Genomic DNA, 18,523 nt, shown 5'->3' on the forward strand with positions numbered 1-18,523 from the left:
CACAGCTCAATCCTATTCCCCACAGGCACTCTCCTGGTGTGGCTTTCCAGAGTCAGCTTTGTTTTCCATTCTGCACAAAATGAGCCCGGTGAAATACTTACACCCACTGTACATTGTTTCAGAGTTACCATAGCACCTCCTTTCCCCTCCACCACCCTCTCCCCATGCACACACTCACATAGCTCAGAGTAGAAGCCCTCTACCTGCAGTCGGAGACTGCAAGAGGGGTGTAAAGGGACTAAACACTCTAGGCACCATCAGGAGTGGTTTTTTTTTTTTTTTTACTTTTTTTTTATTTCATAAATGTGAATTTACAAAGTGCAACTTTTGTATTGTTGTGGCTTCCCCCCCCCACCTCCCTCCCTCCTGTGGCCCTCCCCTCTCCCTCTCCCATCCTGCCCTTTATCGAGTTTCATTTTCAATTACCTTCATATACTGAAGATCAACTTAGTATATACTAAGCAAGGATTTCAACAGGCTGCAATCACACAACCGCACAAGGTATAGGGTATTGTTCGACTAGTAGTGTTGTTTTTAAGTTTCATAGTAAAACACATTAAGGACAGAGATCCTACATGGGGAGTTGTACCCAGTGACTCCCGTTGTTGATTTAACAATTGGCACTCTTATTTATGACGTCAGCAATCACCCAAGACTCTTGCTATGAGCTGTCTAGGCTATGGAAGCCCCTTGAGTTCACCGACTCTGAACTTGTTTAGTCAAGGCCGTCTCACAGTGGAGGTTCCTTCCTCCCTTCAGAGAAAGGCGCCTCTCTCCTTGATGGCCTGTTCCTTCTGCTGGGGTCTTGTTCACCAGGTTCTTTCATTTAGATTGGTTTTTGCCACCATGTCATGGCTTTCCATGCCTGTGAGACCAGGAGTGTTCTTAACTTGAACATATCACAAAGCCACCTTAACAACAGCTTAATGTTTGGCTTCACTTTTTCCTATAGTGAGAAGGCAGGCAAGAGATACCATGTTGGAGGCTGGAAAAGTTTGGATTTTTGCAACTCGCCTGTATCCCTGGAGTTGGATCAGCCTCTCACAGGTTGTGTAATTGAGAGAATAAGAGTTTTGGCTCCATGGCCATGGACTGCCTAGCTGGAATGACCTCACAAAGCAAAAGTTGCTATAATGATCTTGTGGAATTGTTGTTTTTTTCTTAGGAATGAACCATATGTAGCCAGAGCATCCACATCAGAAATTGAAGACCAAAGCATGATGGGAAAATTCGTAAAAGTTGAAAGACAGGTAAGTCTTTTCTTTCCACTCCCAGAAAGCAAGGGTATCGAGTTTATTTTCAAATGTCTTTTTTTTCCCCAGAGGGAGGAAGATACTTGGGTAATACCATCTACCACTCAAAAAGGATGTGGGAAGTAAAGCCTTGATTGAACTGGGTGATCACTTAATAGTTAATTCATTGTTCTGAGCCTCAGTTGTCATCATCCATAATATACAAATGTGGGAAAGCAGCTTGGGTTCCAGCATTGTTTGCCTAACTTTACACCAGTTTTCCCCAGGATCTGTGCCAATCCTTTAAGCTTATTTATAACCCAAAATTGAATTTGTGCTTGACAGCAGAGAGAAAACTTCAGTGATAATTCTTTTTGCTATATAAGGAATATCATTTTTCAATTTTACATTCTAATTTATAATCAGAGTGCTTCTGTGTACCAGTTCTGTGACCTTTGACAAATTACATCATCTCTTTATGCCTCTGTGTCCTCACCCCTGAAATAAAGATAGTAACAGTATCCACCTCGGAGGGTTGTTGTGAAAAGTAAGTGAGCTAACAAGGTGCATAAAACAGTCAGCTGCTAACTCCTCTGTAAATTAGTATAATCTGGTGCAGTGACTCACATCTATGAAATGGGATGATACACTTGCCTGCAGAGTTTCCTGGTGAGTTGTGAATTAGAGCAAGGACTTCACACACATACTCAAGCACACATGTACACGCACACGCATGCACACACACAATCACGTGTATGCACTCAGAAAAATTCAAGTAAGCTCCAATTTATGCAGGAGTGGATGCAGCCTCCACTGTCCCCCAAGGCTTTGAGGTGGGGTCTCCAGCTCTGAGCAGCTCAATTCTTGCTAAGCACCCTCCACTCATCTTCAGAGCTTACATCACCATGTAGCAGAAACCTATGCTAACAACCCGTGTGATTCTTAGGACACGTTTGCAAATCAAGGACTCCCACTCCTTCTCTCAAGCAGCATCAGCAAGGCCACCTCCAGCTGTGGGACAAAGAAGGTCTGAAACACTTTGTCTGCTTCTAGAAATCCCTCGCCTAGGGACACAAGATAAATGCTCAGCTGCTATTCTCATTATTAAGACTTGCAAGAATTCTCTTCCCCTTGGAATGGCACATAGTATTTCCTCCCAGCCAGCACCAATGACCCCCACACCCCGAGAAAGCAGTAATTTCTGCTCCCTTGTAATCTACAGGTGCACGACATGGGGAGGAAGCTGGATTTCCTCGTGGACATGCACATGCAGCATATGGAACGGCTGCAGGTGCACGTCACGGAGTACTACCCGACCAAGGGGACCTCCTCGCCCGTTGAGGTGGAGAAGCAGGAGGACAACAGGTATTCTGATTTGAAAACCATCATCTGCAGCTATTCTGAGACAGGCCCCCCTGAGCCTCCCTACAGCTTGCACCAGGTGCCCGTCGACAAAGTCGGCCCCTATGGGTTTTTTGCACATGACCAAGTGAACCTGCCCTGTGGGGGACCCAGTTCTGCCACGGTTCCGACAACCCTTCCTTCCTCGGCAACCACATATGCAGAAAGGCCCACCGTCCTGCCCATCTTGACTCTTCTCGACTCCCGAGTGAGCTACCACTCCCAGGCTGAACTGCAGGGCCCCTATTCGGACCACATCTCCCCCCGCCACGGGCGCAGCATCACCCGGGACAGCGACACACCTCTGTCGCTGATGTCACTCAACCATGAGGAGCTGGAGCGGTCACCCAGTGGCTTCAGCATCTCCCAAGACAGAGACGAGTATGCATTCGGCCCCAGCGCGGGGTCGAGCTGGATGCGGGAGAAGCGGTACCTCGCGGAGGGTGAGACGGACACAGACACAGACCCCTTTACGCCCAGTGGCTCCATGCCTCTGTCGTCCACAGGGGACGGGATTTCCGACTCGATATGGACCCCTTCCAACAAGCCCGTCTGAAAGGGGTCACTGGCTGACTCCTCCTGTAACGTAGACACACTTTGTATAGTTCGCTCTCTCACCCTACGCTTCCCGGAGGGGACGCCAGTGGCTGCATCAAATGCATGCTAGTGCGAGGTGGCCCCACCAAGGAGGGGCTTCTCCTGGCCTTCTCCCTCCCCTTTCCAGCATGCTTTGCATGACTTGACGCTATAGAAATGGTACCGCTAATCTCCTCTAGGCTACACACTTACCTGCTGTTCATACTTCTAACCACGATTGGACAGAACAGGGAGAAATTGTTGACGAGCCGTCTGTTCTTCTGTTTGGTTGGCGGGTTTGGGGTTTTGGTTTGGTAAAGCAGAGAGAGTTGTTTCTTTCTAGGATCACTGCCCCTTTGTGTGAAATATTCCAGTTGTTCACTCTTTTCCTAAAGCAAGGAAATCATTTTCTCCAAAAAAAAAACCAAAAACCAAAAAAAAAAGTCGCATACTAATGAGGCTGGCCACTGAACTAATAGGAGGAAAGGAGTGAGATAATTGCTGAAATTTCCAAAACCAAGCAGTTACAAAATTCGATTGTTAAGGCAAACTGTCAAAGCCATTTGAAGGCTCTGAAAGTGACTTCATATTTTTTTGGTATCGTGCCTCAGTTTCTTCATTTGTCAAAGGTGGCAGTAACCCATATAGAGCATTTTGGATGAGTTATGAGTTGCCAGGGAGAAAACACACATACACAGACACACAAGCAAGGTAAAATAGTTCCCTATTTATGTAGCCAAAGACAATAAAATTTATCAGAAGTGGGGTGCCTCTCAGGGCAGGAGCTAACTTCAGTGTTTTCAAAATGAGCTTCAAACTCACATTTTCCCCCCAGGATACTTAACGGACAAAATATCCATCTAGATTAGATTCAAGAGGGCACACAGAAATTTCCTGCTCCATGTATTTGTTTCTTAAAAATGACAGAGCTCTTTTGATCAGGTGAAGTGAGCATAAGAACTGCTCTGTCATCTTGTGTCGATCCTGTCGGCTGACTCCCTCCCAGCACTGGTCTCCTCTCACAACACGCTACCTTTCACACAACAGGACCCAGAAGTTGTGCCAAAACACTGGAACTCAGTTATGTGGAAAGCACTCCCTGCAGTTTATCTGGTAGGAGCGGGACGTCTGCTTTTATCGCCAAACATGTTCACTAAATGCGTTGCATCCTGGATTCAGAAGAAACCAGTACAATCTATAACACCTATTACCATACAAACAGGAAGAATCCAGAACTGTGCTATTTTTCTCCTCCAATTTTTAAAAATGAAAATGACAAAGCAACATACAGCCATGAGACTAGCTAAGGAGTAAACAAATAGCCTGGAGACCACTGACCTACTCTGTGTGTTCACATGAAACACAAGGCACTCTGTGGTCTCACATGAGATGGTACCACACTCTGGCAAACTTTACTGGAACAGGTTTTTGTTAGGCTGGGGCTGAATTAGGTAGATAACCATACCGCAGTATTACCAGCTCACTCTCTTCACCTAGCTGTGGGTGGTTGCCATGGGGACCAGGAAGCCAATCAAAATATCCTAAACAAATGTCTGCAGGCATCTACCATGCATGCTCTTCACAGGCTTATCAAGAACCATTGTGCTGTGCCAGAAACCTGGTTGGCAGTTCCGTCACTACATAACACAGGGGCCCTACGCTGTGCTGGAGAGAGGAGCTACTTAGATTTGTTTCAATCCACGTCAACAAACTGTGCAGCGGGCTCGCAATGCAGTGAGGATGGAAGCATGACACTGACATCAGGAACTGAACAATCCAAGTTCCTGGCCAAGGCTAGGCAGTATGAGTGATGGAAGGGGATGATAGGAAGAATTACGTGGAGGGTCCCTTGAGTGGTGGGATATTGACCTTGAAGTCTTAGATGGGAAATCTGCAAAATAGCCACATACATCAGACATGAAGCCCCCTGGCAATGGTTTTGTATCTGAGCTTCTGACAACCTGAAAAACAAAGGGCTTGCATCAGTTGGCCCTGCTTTCTCACTTTCTTGAATATGTGTGAGAGCATTATGCTCCTTGGTCTGGGCTTGGGGTTTGATTTTCATCTTCCTGGAATCTTTGACCAGAAATGACTGTTACCCACCATCCAGCAGGTCACTAAACTCTTCTTATGTATACACAAATGATTGAAAACCAAACAAATGGAGAACTAAGCAAACCCTTTACATATATTTAACTTAAGAATTCTTGCATTGCCTACCAGCTTCAGCGCCTTGCAAACAGATATATTTTTAATGGAATTCTCAAACATATGAAATCTTCGATTGGAGCATGCATTGTTTCCCTAACCGTAGGCTGGCAGTCTGCCTTCCTGCTGGATCACAAGGCCAGGAGAGCAAAACTGGGTTTGTATTGATCACTACTATGTGTCCAACAGCTAGTAGGTTGCTCTTATCAATGTGGACACAGACAAAATTCACATTTCCTGATAAAATAAAATGATTTGACTATTAAGAGATATTTTCAGAAACACAAAAAAGGAAAACTAAAGGGAAAAGAAAATTAATCTTGTAGGGTGATCCTGCTCTGACAATCCTTAATTACCAAAATTAAAATTAGCTTAGTTGAAAAATACATTGTAGAAAGCAAACCAAACCTCAAGTTGCTTGCCCATATACCACACCCCCTACGTGGCCGGCATTGAGGAAACAAAGTAAGAATTTTAACTTGAGTTGTGGGAAGAAACAATGTGTGTTTCCAGAGATCTTTATGTCAGACAGAGGTACAGCATGATGCGATAATTCAATGGATTTGGTTACTAACATAACCCCAAATTATATTACTTCAGATAGCAGAATTATCCAGAACATTGCCAGGAAATCCCAGTGGTTTTGGCAAAACCCTTGAAAGGATGACAGATGACTTCTATCACAAAACTAGGAATGGTTTTCTCAGGTACAACTATGTTCCCATTATATTCATACGTATTTGGTCTCTGTCATAATACTCATATGACACATGAAAAATTTAAGAGGTCATATTTCAGTGGGATCACAATGAATGAGATAAATCAACTTTGGTATTTCCGGGTGAAATGTGATCCCACTGGGCAAAGAAAAGGTATTTGAGATGAAATGTGAGTTTTGACTGTTAAATAGCAGCACACAAGCAAACACCAAAAGTTCAAGAAAAAAAATTGTATAAGGAAAAAGAAAGTCATCAAATTGACAAAGTTCCATTTAGTTACTGTGGTTGTTCTTAAAACTGAGAGTTTAGATTTATTAGGTAACACTGACATGACAAAGCCCTAGAGTTCATAACAAAAAAAAAAACTAGAAAAGCCCAACATATATATAGGCCACAATGAACTAACTAATCAACATTTGTGCATCTTATGCCTATTTTGTGCAAGGCACTTCCTAGACAGTAGAAATTGAGAGAATCATTATCAACCCTAATCTAATCTGCTGTTGATTTTCTAAAACCACTCTCACAATCCCATGAAACTAATGAACATGTAATGAAGAAAAAGTTACTTACTCATTTGACAAGATTATGCCAGTAACTGTGAAACAGAAATTCAAAGATTAGAAATGCAGTTTCTCCCATCAAAAAGCTATGAATCTGATGCCTTAAATATCAGATGTCCCTTCAAACTGTACCTGCTAGGAGTGGAGACTATCTGAGTCCATCCCTGTGGACAAATCCTTGCCGACAAGAGTGCTTTCTAGCTTGGAAACAATGAGATGTTGAACATGGAGGAAAGTGAGAGCAAAGATTCTGCATCAAAATGACAACGATTCCTTCAGCCCAGGGGAGGCTGAGTAGGTTGGATGGGGAATCTGAGTGTGAGTTCAATGCTCCAGACTTTATAGCTCCAGGTAAGCTGTGCGAGAACAAACTATAGGGTATCTGAAGAAGGTGCTTGGGACCAGCTTTCTCCTCTTGTGTAAATCCCTACCAGGATCGAAGGCACGTCAGGAGCTGAGCTGCTTACATTCTATCTGAGCTATTACATTCTATCTACTTACATTCTATCATTGACCAAGAGGGATGGCACAGTAACTTTTTCAAGAGGAAGATGTTATCTGCCTGTAGGAACCTGCAGATCCACTTCTTTGAGGGCAAGAGAAGAAACTCGTTCAGTGGCCTAAGCCATTCATTGTACTCTGGACAGTGCTGCGAAACAAAGCCCAGGATTCCCTCAACCCTTTGCTTCCCCCAGAAGATGCCAGCTAACTGGTCTTTGGTTTTCATCAATATGCTTCCAAGACACCTAGGACTGCAAAGATTTTCCTTTTGCTTTCTGGACCCTAAGCATCTTTAGGAATTGTCTCCACATCCTCACTTTTCCTTGAATCCTTACTTATTTCAGGTTGAATTGTTTAAAAGACTAAATCCTTCCTTTGCATCCAGATCAGCCTGATGTTCTTCTGTTACTGATACTACATCATCTGAAACAGAGCCAGCTGTCCCCTCAACAAGGGAGCAGTTAGCTTCTCACTGATACCCTGGTGAGAAAATATTAGGAATCAGACGATCTGCATAGCTTTAGTTGTTTTGGAAACCAGTGCTGGTAGTGTCACAGAGATAGTAAGGCTATAGAGATGACCTGGACGAAAAGTTGACACCTCCCGGGAATTCTCCCTGATGCTCATTGTGATTACTTATGGAGTCCAAATTTACACAAGAAAATCTTTTTCAGAATGAGTGGTAGAGATAAAAATCCCATTATTTCATGGCAAAATAAGGCACCCTCACAATTGCTTTTTAAAATAATACATCTCTACAAATAAAAATGTTTTTTCCATCAACATGGGAAAAAAAAGGAGTGTTCGAATGAAGAGAGCAGGGATGTTGGATCCCAGTGGCTGGGCTGTGGCAGTTCCACTGGACACACAATGCCAGACGTTACACCATTCTCTCAAAGGACGGCTTGTAGGGGTTAAAGCCAAATGGTAGGAATAATTGAACATGAAAGGACTCCTGGTTCCCTGGGGAACGCCAGTCTAATGCTGACGGTTGTCCTATGATACCTGTCCAACAACACCCAGCAATGAACAGAAAGAATCACAACTTGCTCAAACGCACCCCAGGAGAATTTGCTGCAATTTTCACAGCTTCATCTTCAGCATCCCTGTAGGAAAAGTGCAGCTAGTGCTATATTTTGATTTATGATCATAGATTCTTAGGTGCACAGAACAAAAGGACACCTCGGTCACCCAGGTTCAGGAGGCGGAGGCCCAGAGTGAAGGGAACCATCAGGTGGCTTCCTGAGTGGACAAGTGATGGACTAACAGAGTGAATCTAGAAACCAAGTCTCCTTACTTCTGGTCAGATGTTGGAGATAAAAATCTAAAAGTGAAATAGCAAGCTTTAACAAACTATTGCTGATGAGTCCAGAAAATGAGTAATTCTGTGGCCCTCTTGAGAAACTGCAAACACACATATACTTTGAGGGCTTCTTCCCATTTCCCATGCCTTGCAAAACGGTGACATGCCTCCTTCCAAACCCCTTCTATCTGTAGAAGGCCTTGCAAAAACCTCTGCTGTTGGATTCAGTCAACAAATGAAATGAATGACTATCCCTTGACCATGGAAGCAATCCCACCTTCTACTCCTTTGTCTTCTCTTTGTACCCAGCTTGTCTTGCTACACTTGAACTGGTTCACCTCTTGCATCCATCACTTGGACTTAGCTCCAGAGTTATACCCTGAGGCTGTACCCTCATCTGTAAACCAATGAAACAGAATTCCTCCTTGAAAACAATTCTATGGGTTTGATTTTAGGAAATGGGATATGATTTCTTTTGGAATCTCTACGGCCCCAATTTTCCAGTTCTACCAAAAATGTTCCTTTGTATTAGGATCTCTAAGTTGCACCAGAGTACAGCCTGGTTACTCCTACTTTGTCCCAAAAAACTACCCAGATTGAATAGGTCATAACTGCATATTTTAGGACCTTCACCAGAGGCTACAAGGAAGCAAACAGGATTCAACTCATGAGGCATCTCCTGTTTCTATTACTAGGAAGTTATTTTAGGAAGTAAACACATCTCTGATGGCTCAAATGAGTATCTCTGTAGTTGGTTTCTATTTAGGTTGTGCTTGGGATAGATTTGCCAGAGTTTTTCAGGGTTCCCCAACAGCCCTGGTTTCACAATCCAGTTAAACCTAGTAGTAAGTATGTTCTGGTCTCTGAGTCAGGTTGAACTAAAAGCTCTCAGTGGACAGAAAGAGTGGTCCAGTTTGTTGGATAGCAGTCATTGACTCAGTCATTCTAGATTGTCATTCTACCTATCTTCTTTCTCCAAATAGCACTTTTCTGGGGTTCGAGTAAGTTTCAAAAGGAAATAATTATTTGACACAGTCTATGTATGAGTAACTTGAGGATGGTTACAATTAAGCAGTCAAAAGCCTAACCTACTACATCAGAAAACACACTGATTGCTCTTAGAATTATCAGATGGACTGCAGTTTGATCTCTCAGAGGAATGACAGGTGAGAGCATGTTTTCCTATTATAAACTGAGGTCAGAGGTGGGGAAATAAACTTATCCTAATCCCTCACTAGGAGTGAGCTACATGTAACATGGTCCTTTGCTCTTTTGATTCCATGCACCTCATCAGACTCCCGTGAGAGGTGTTACTGCGTCCATCTTATAGATGAGGAAACTAAAGCTGAGGGGGGAGAGGTCTTGCCAAAGGTCAAGCTTTATAAGAGGTAGATGAGATTTTAACCAAGCCCATGTACCTACAAGATCACTCTCTGCTACTCTGCTCCCTGACTCGAAGTCTCCCAGATGAGTGGAAATGCTCAGAACTCATGCCTTGTACTTCTCCACAATGCCTTGCTCTCCTCTATGGCTTGATAGTAAGGTGATCACAGATCCATGGGTTCCCCAGAGACAAGAAGGATGCCTGGTGGCTGCTCCACTTGGCTATTGAGCAGGTCTTTCAAGTGGTTTCATAGTCCACTGTCAGGGGCAGAAGATTATGCTGCATAAATTATTCACCTGGTTCATGTTGGAATCCATTAGCTCGCAGAGTTTGGTGTGACTGCAGATAATCTCACAAGCACTTCTTGTTCTCTCTCGAAAGGTTTTCCTGTCATTTTTCTGTTTTTAACCGAACAAGTTCAAGCATCTGCTTGTCTGCTGACTCTGTTCTTTTGTCCTTAGACATTTACTTCAGAGCTTTGAAACCTTCTAGAATTGGGTAGTCTGTAAAAATGTTGTCTGGGAGGCCAACAGCTCAGAACAGTTTTGTCTTTATTGCAAAGCATCCAGGTTCCCCATGGAAGACCGCTCGATCTGGTAACTGGGCCCTTCTTTCCCCTCTAGAACTTTTTGGAGGAGGAGGGGGGCAACTCCACCCTCCAATGTTCCCCTGAGAGGTGAGGGGTGGACTCAATGCAAAGAACTGGGGGAGTCCTTTTGTTAAGCAGCAGAGATTTCTGCCTAGGGAGAGGCAAAGCCCGCTCTACCCCATCCTGAAGAATGTCCTTAACGAGGACAAGTGAACGTCATCCGATTTGTCACTCTGTCCTTGTTTTCAAGAGAAAAATGATGTCTGCCTTGTCTCAAATGGGAGATGGCTTGTCCCCCCCCCCCTTTTTTTTTAATGGAACCATGGTGGAAAACACCAGTTATTGAAAAACAAATTGAGGTTTCCATGACATGAAACCATTGTATTTGATTTTGGATTGTATTTTCTTTAACCCCTTTTACGGCATAGAATTCTGGTGCCTTGCTCCCTGGATTTGTCTCCGTGCTATGAGTAGGCTTCCTTCACATTCTGGCTTACACGGGAACACAACTATTCCACAAGTGGCCTTTAGTGCTCTTTATAATATGATTTCCTGTAATTTTTAAACTGTATGTGTAATTTATATTCTGGCTCTGTCTAATATTTGAACAACTTTACTAGGTTGATTTCCATATATATTATGCAAACTATTCTTATCTGATTTTTTATGTTCTCTCTCAAAAATACTGCACCACTTATTAATAAATAGATGTTTCAATGGTTATGTGTAACAATGTTATTTGTTTCAAAATGGCTCTTCTTAAATTGTATTATTGAAGATGAACAGCACTGACTTCTGCAGAAGAAAACCCATAAATATCAATGGCCTACCTACAACCAAGATTTATTTCTTGCTCTTTCCTTGATGTTCTCACTGGTTTCACTGTCTGTCTCCTTCCCACCATCACCACTAGTCTGTGAGTTGCCTGAGGACATAAATTGAGTTTTCCTAAATCTTTACCCCCAGAAACAAGCACAGTAAGTGCTCAAGAATGAAACCGCAAGTGAATGTGGCTATGGTATCTGTGAGTGTATTACCTGTTTGTTGCTGGGTAAAAATACTGTCACAATCTGTACAGCTATAGGCAACACAAATTGCTTATCTCACAGCTCCAGTGGATCAGGTGTCCAGATACAACTTAACTAGGCTTTAGGATGTTACAAGACTGCAATGAAACAGTCAACTGGAGCTGTCATCTTCTCTTTCAATTAAGAAAGAGTCCACTTCCAAGCTCACGTGAGTAGTCTCCTGGAGGGTCACTGGGCTGAGGATTTTCATTTCTTGCTGGGTGTTGGGCAGAGGCTCCTCTCAGGGCTGTGTCCTGTGGGCCTGTCCACAGGGCAACTGATAGCCAAGGTCTTGTTTCATCAAAGCACTCAGGGAGAGGCTGCTGGCAAGATAGAAGTTGTAGTCTCATATAACGTAGTCACATGATGGGCATCTCTTCCCATTTGCTGGATTCTTCTAGTTAAGGACAAGTGGTACATCTTGCCCATTCTCAAGGAGAGGAGATCACACAAGTGAGAACCGGGAGATGAGGTCACTGGGACCAGTTTACAGCATATCAGCCACATTAAGAAACTGGAGTAATTCTCAGAGTCAGCATGAACTTGGTGTTATCCTTTGGACCAAAGAGAGGAAAATCAGAGTTCAGACTCCTTCCTGCAGCTAACAGGGTATTTGTTACAACTCTGACGGCAACCTCTAGAAGCCCCTCCCAACCCCAATTCTCTTACACATAAGATTAAAGCCAATGTTTTTTGGTAATTCCGTTTTCTGACTCTTCTATTCTTACCTACTAATTCAGTAGAATCTTTTATTTTGAATAAAAATCCCTGTTTGCTAAATAAGGAATAAATGTGTTCACCTTTATTGAACTCACTGTTATGATTGCTCACTTCAGACTCTTCCCTGCTTCTCTAACACTTTTACCATTCAGGGCCCAAGTAGGAAAAAAGAGCCACATTCACATTTAGATGAATTGAGGAGATTTTTTTTTTTTTGACAGGCGGAGTTAGACAGTGAGAGAGAGAGAGACAGAGAGAAAGGTCTTCCTTCCATTGGTTCACTCCCCAAATGGCCGCTATGACCTGCGCACTGCACCGATCCGAAGCCAGGAGCCAGGTGCCTCCTCTTGGTCTCCCATGCAGGTGCAGGGCCCAAGCAGATGGGCCATCTTCTGCCTTCCTGGGCCACAGCAGAGAGCTGGACTGGAAGAGGAGCAACCAGGACAGAACTAGCACCCAACCAGGACTAGAACCCAGGGTTCCGGTGCTGCAGGCGGAGGATTAGCCTAGTGAGCCGCGGCACCAGCCGAATTGAGATTTTAACAAAGGGGTTACCTACAAAAATTTGATCAAGGTTTAGCAAAATCAACTTGGGATGGTATCATCCAGCAGAGCTAGCAACAGCAAGGAGCCCTACACACACTTAGCCCTGCAAGGGCCAGACCCAGAGTTGTATTGCAAGATCTACCTGTAAAGGGCTGTAATCTCGGTTGGGCTGTTTGGGCACAGTACACAACCAACCAGTACCTAACCAGCAGAGATGATGCTCAGGGAATTACTACTATAACCTCAGTCGCTTCCCCACTTCTGAAGCTCTGAGCTACTTACTGTTAACTAAACCCAACAAAAAGGAAGTCTGAACCCAAAGGTAAAGGAAGCCTGGTAAGTAGCCCCAAGCTGATCTTTAAGAAACAAAAATGCAATCACAATGAAATTATGGCACCTGAAATAGAAAGGCAAATCTTGGAAGAGCATGGACCTCAAGGAAAATTCACCTTAAAGGTGGGCAAAGGAAGAGAAATACACAAGAAAAGTCAGGAAAGAGTTGACGGTAGAGATGGAAATGAGGAGAGGGTCATGGAACTAAAGAGAGGGAAGACTGGGAATGCAGGGATCATGGTGGTTCACAGGTAGAGTGATGCCAAGAATTTGAGGTCATGCAGAATGTGAGTGGGAAAGAGGTCACTGGATTAACATAATGTAACTAGTTTTAAGGAACTCTTCCATGAGAAGGGGGAGTCAGAATCTAGATGTAAAGGACTTTAGGAAAAATGTAGACCAAGCGTTGAAGACATTAAGTGACAAAGTCATTTCATTTTGCTATTGTTACAGGAGACTTGGGGAGAGGAATGTATTCATAAAATATGAGGAAAGATGGCGAGAGGAAGGCAGGATAAAGAACACAGGTAATTGAAGGGATAATGACATTGAGGGGGAAAAAACAATCAAATGCAAAAGTAAAGCTTGTAGCCACAAAGAGACTTACTGCATCAGATGATGACTATGAGGAAGAGAGCAGTTATGAAGATTACTCATCAGAAGCAGAAGAATCGGACTATTCCCAAGAATCACTGGGCAGTAAAGAAGAGAATGGAAAGGTCTGGGATGAACTGGAGGAAGCAGCTCAGAAAGTGGGTCCTGAGAGTCGTTACGAGGGAGAACGGAGTCAAAGCGTGAGCTGGAAGAGGAAGTCACCTGTACAGTCTAGGTTGTGGCTCTAATCATGGTTTCAGGCATTGCTCTGCACCTGCCCTAAGAGAAGGAAGTAGCTTCTGAGAGCATGGTGTTAATCAAACACCCCTTTGGTGCCACTTGCAGCACAGTGTGTGGAGGTGCATGGTTTACTTAAAGCATTATTCAATTATTATGAGTTTTAGGCATTATTACTCCCATTTTATAACAGAAAACTGAGACCTGTAAGTAAAACAGTCATAACCTGAACCCAGGACCATCTACTCTGCAGCATCATACTATTTCTTTTAGAGAAGCTTCACCTCCCAGACCATGTGGCCATGTGGGCTGAAGAAAGAGTGGTTTCTCAGAGAGACTGAATTGATGGGATAGAAAATTAGTGATCCTTACATCATGTTGCTTCTCTCTGTTGTCAGTACCTTAGGGAGAACTGCTTTCTTACGAGAGGGAGATAGTTGGGGTGGGAACTTTGGGAGAGTTATCTAAGCTTTCTGTGCTTTGGTTTACTGTCTATAAAATGGGGAGACTACCCTACCTTGAAATCTCATCATCTGGACCAATCACTGTAGAGCACTCAGCAAAGGACCCAGCACAGAGCAGATGTTCACTGAGAGACAGCTTTGGCCTCTGTCCTATGTCCACACAGCAAGTTGTCCTAATTTAAGTGTGCACAGAAATAGAGATGCGATGTTGGGTATAAGTAGTTTACTTGCAAGACAATCCCACAGAATCTGAGGGAGTAGAGTGAAACCAGGAGGGACAAAGGCCATTAATGAGGGAGCTAATCCCTGTGAGCAACTGGGCTCAATTCTATGGGAAACCTTCTGAGAGGCTATGTGATACGCACCAAACAACCTTTCCAATGAGGGCACTCACTCACTCTGTGTTATTGACTCCTGTTCTTTGTTGGCTGAGGGTTGTCCCTGGGTGTTAAATCCCCTATGCTCTCATGTTTCCCAGTGCTGTAGCTGAGTAAGCTTCAACACAGTGAAGTCCTAAGGTAGGGAAGCAGGGAGACATGGCCAATGAGGGGCTTGCTGGGAACTCCACCGCGACTCCAGGAAAACCAAAAGGTAGGGAGAAAGGATATGGGACAGGGCATCAGCAGCATCCAGCACATAAACCTCCTTGAAAACACTGCATACACAACGGTAAAGTGAAATTCAGCCAGAGTGCCATGACATACTCTGTGAATCAAAAGACAGTGTTGAACATTGGCGAGCTGGTCATGACCCACAGACTTGGTTCATTGTAGAAACAGTGCCTACAGCCTTTCAAAGGCAAGGTAGACAACCACTGATCATCTGCTGGACAGCCATCATCTATCTGCAAGATCCACATCTGACACAGCCAAGGCCTGTGGCCAACTTTACAGTTCTGCAAAGGGCTTGCCTCTTGCCACCACATATTCCTTAGCTAACAAAACTTAGCCACCCCTCATCTCTGGTGATGGCATGACCTACAGAGAAAGAACATAAAAATTATATCCCTGAGAAAATCCCTCTCTATCTGCAGAAATGGAGCAAAAGCCCATTAATAACCTCACCTCCCAGGCACTCCTGGGAACCAATTATTGTGCCCAATAATGTCAGCTTCCAACAATGAGCACGGGCATCCACAGGGCTTAGGACCCAGTGGCTTCCCCACACTGCAGACATGTAAAGTGTCTGCCCTGAAAAAAGTCCAATTGCTCTGTGTCCTGCCCCTACATTAGATATGAAAACATGCCCAGTTTATCTTCTGGTTCTGGGCAGTTCAGCCTCAGGCCAGAGCAGAGTTAGTAGAAGAAAGAAATGAGAGATGAAATTAGAGAAGCACCAAGAAACAAGTCATAAAGGATCTCCTAGACCATTATAAGAACGTTGGCTTTTACTCTGAGTCAGAAGGAAATCACTGCAGAGCTTTTGTGTGAAGGGTGATGAAAATCTGATTTGTTTTTAGAAAAGGAATTTCTCTGGCTGCTGTGGATGGGGAGAGGACATAAGCAATATTGTACTGGCAATATGCAAGTGAGAACAAAGAATGGCTTGGAGCAGAGTGATAACAGGAGAAAGTGTGAAATATTTGAAATATGGACAATTTTTTAAGAGCATGGTAGAATTTCCTGATGTAGTGGATATGAGGGGTGAGATAGGTAGAATCATGTAGGATGATGGTAGAGTTTTTTGTACTAGTACCTGGATAAGTGAAGTTACTGTTAACTGAGATACAGACTGAGGAAGGAGCAGATTGGGCAATAACAGCTGAACCTGGCTTTGTATACCTTAAATCTGAAACACATATAAGACATCTCATCAAAAGGCCCAGTAAGTAGTTGAGCATGAAGTCAGAGAAATTGTTCAGGGCTATAGCTTATATTTATATATGCATATCTATGTCTATCAACCCAAGTATACATAACATTTACAACCATGAGGTAGGATAAGATCCCCAAGTGAACAAGCGTGGAGAGAAAAGAGAAGACATCCAAGAACTGAGTCTTCAGGCACTGCATATGCTAAGACATGGTGATAAATGAATGTGCAAGATCAGGGGCCCTGGTGTCAAGGATCTGAGATCTTTGGCAAGGAGCTAGATGGTAGAGGAGCAAGCCAACTAACAAATACAATAAAATTAGAGTTTATGGTGCTGAGAAGAATAATTACAACATCTCCTTTGGTTCAACACCTTCAGTAGGTGACATTTACAGTGATAACTAGAGATACAAAGAAGCTAGTATTTGAAAGGGCAGAGGAAGAGCATCCCAACTGGCAGGAACTGCCAGTGCAAAGGTCCTAAGGCTACTGCCGGCAGGCTATCAACAAGGGGCAGGTATCATGACATGTGGCAGAGACATAGGAAGGAAACTACTACATCAGTTCTTCTGGGTCAGGATAAAGTGCAATTTTGCTTCCAAGATGATAGACTAGCAACAGGATGGTCTGATTTGCACAGGGCAAAGTTAATATTTTAAAAGAGGGGAGAAAGTTTACTCTCAGGATAAATCTGGGTTGGGGGAAACTGCAGTGGGAAATCCTACATGAGTAGTAGAAGTGGTCCAGACCATGCTGAAAGAGCAGACATGCAGCAAAAGATCCACCAGCTTGGATCTGAGGAGGAAGATGCCCACCCCAGCAAACCAGGTGACAGTGGACAAACCCACAGTGCTGCTGATACAGCAGGAGGGAGAGCTTGGTGAACTTTATCTTCTAAAAAGTTCCATGTGGATCCCCCACAGCAGCAGGTGACTGATCACCCAGAGGCGGGTGGTGGGGAGAGAAAAGATGGCACATCTCTCCCCCCTCTTCCCTGCTACAGCAGAGACCTGCAGCCATTTTTGGACCCAGGCAGGTAGCAGCTCCTGTGCAGGCACCCAACAAATACTGGGGTCGTCCTCCATCCTGTCTGCAAGGGCAACCACTCCAGTGCAGAAGCAGTTGAGGAAGAGGGCCTCCACTGTACCAGTTGCCTGGCAGTGGAGAAGAGGGGAGTTGCCCCAGTGGAGGGTAAGTGCCGCCTGTGGGATTCCCATACTTGCCCAGCATAATTATAAAGCAGGCATGGCTGCAGCAGGTGGATACTTTGCATGCCTCCCAACCACAGACTTAACCAGAGAGAAAAACTGACATTCCCCACTGACATCAAAATCAGCTTGGAAGGACCACTCACAGCAGCTCTAGGACACTTAAGTTTCCTTGCAGATAGGATTGCTAGCGGGCAGAGTAGCCCCACTGGCACTCCAGGACCCTGAGAGCCCTGGGAGCTGAGACTGAGAAAACAGTGACTGCATGAGAGGAGGCAGAGTGTGACTAGGTTCTGGGCACCCACAGAGTGCTTCTACACACTTCCACAAAATCCTCGGTTGCCTAGAGCACTCATAGCAGTGGGAACAGAGCTCATAGGAAAGATTCCACAGATCATATGTGTAGTTCATAAAGCAGTGCTGATGAGTGCTGAGCACACTAGGGATTAACACCTGGGCATTCCTCAGCTGAGAGAAGAAGGACTGATTGCACCAACAGAGGTGAACATTCCTCTCCATCCAGTTAACCAGAGGAGAGATACCATGCCCAACTGGGATCTTACCCTGGATACTCATAGCATCCTGGAGCACTGAACAGAACACCCTGGCCACACCCAGCACATACCTCTTGGTATTCACTGAAAGTATAGATGTACCACTAAGCCACAGAAACACCAATCAAAGGTAAAAGCCATCAGGCAAAGAAAATTCCACAAATGCCTAAAAATAAAGGCAAAAATTCAATAAATAAGAATAAGGAAGACACTATAAGTCCCCCAAGCCAACACTACAGCATTTCAATATTAGAATATGAAGAAGAGGAGACTGAGGAAATGCTGGAAATGCAATTCAAAAAATTAATCATCAGATTACTCAGAAGCAAATTCATGAACAAAACTACATATGACATGAGATCTTAAAGAGAAATCAAAATAAAATACTTGAAATGAAGAATTCAATAGATCAAATAAAAAATACAATGGAAAGTCTTAACATCAAAGTTGGAGAGGCAGAAGAAAGACTATCCAAGCTAGAAAACAAATCTCTGAAATGTTATAGTCAGATC

The 18,523-nt window shown here is 43.9% G+C and overlaps 1 protein-coding gene across 1 annotated transcript in view; it reads left to right on the plus strand.

The window, feature by feature from the left end:
* KCNQ3 (potassium voltage-gated channel subfamily Q member 3) overlaps positions 1 to 3,189 on the plus strand; it is a 343,382-nt gene extending 340,193 nt beyond the window's left edge. Inside the window, exons 14-15 of the mRNA XM_062189451.1 lie at positions 1,166 to 1,250; positions 2,455 to 3,189. Coding sequence (XP_062045435.1) covers positions 1,166 to 1,250; positions 2,455 to 3,189 — 820 coding nt within the window. The remainder of the gene's footprint in view (positions 1 to 1,165; positions 1,251 to 2,454) is intronic.
* The last annotated feature ends 15,334 nt before the right edge of the window (positions 3,190 to 18,523 follow it).

This window comes from Lepus europaeus, chromosome 4 (genome assembly GCF_033115175.1).
Source record: "Lepus europaeus isolate LE1 chromosome 4, mLepTim1.pri, whole genome shotgun sequence".
In the NCBI taxonomy this organism is placed as follows: Eukaryota; Metazoa; Chordata; class Mammalia; order Lagomorpha; family Leporidae; genus Lepus; species Lepus europaeus.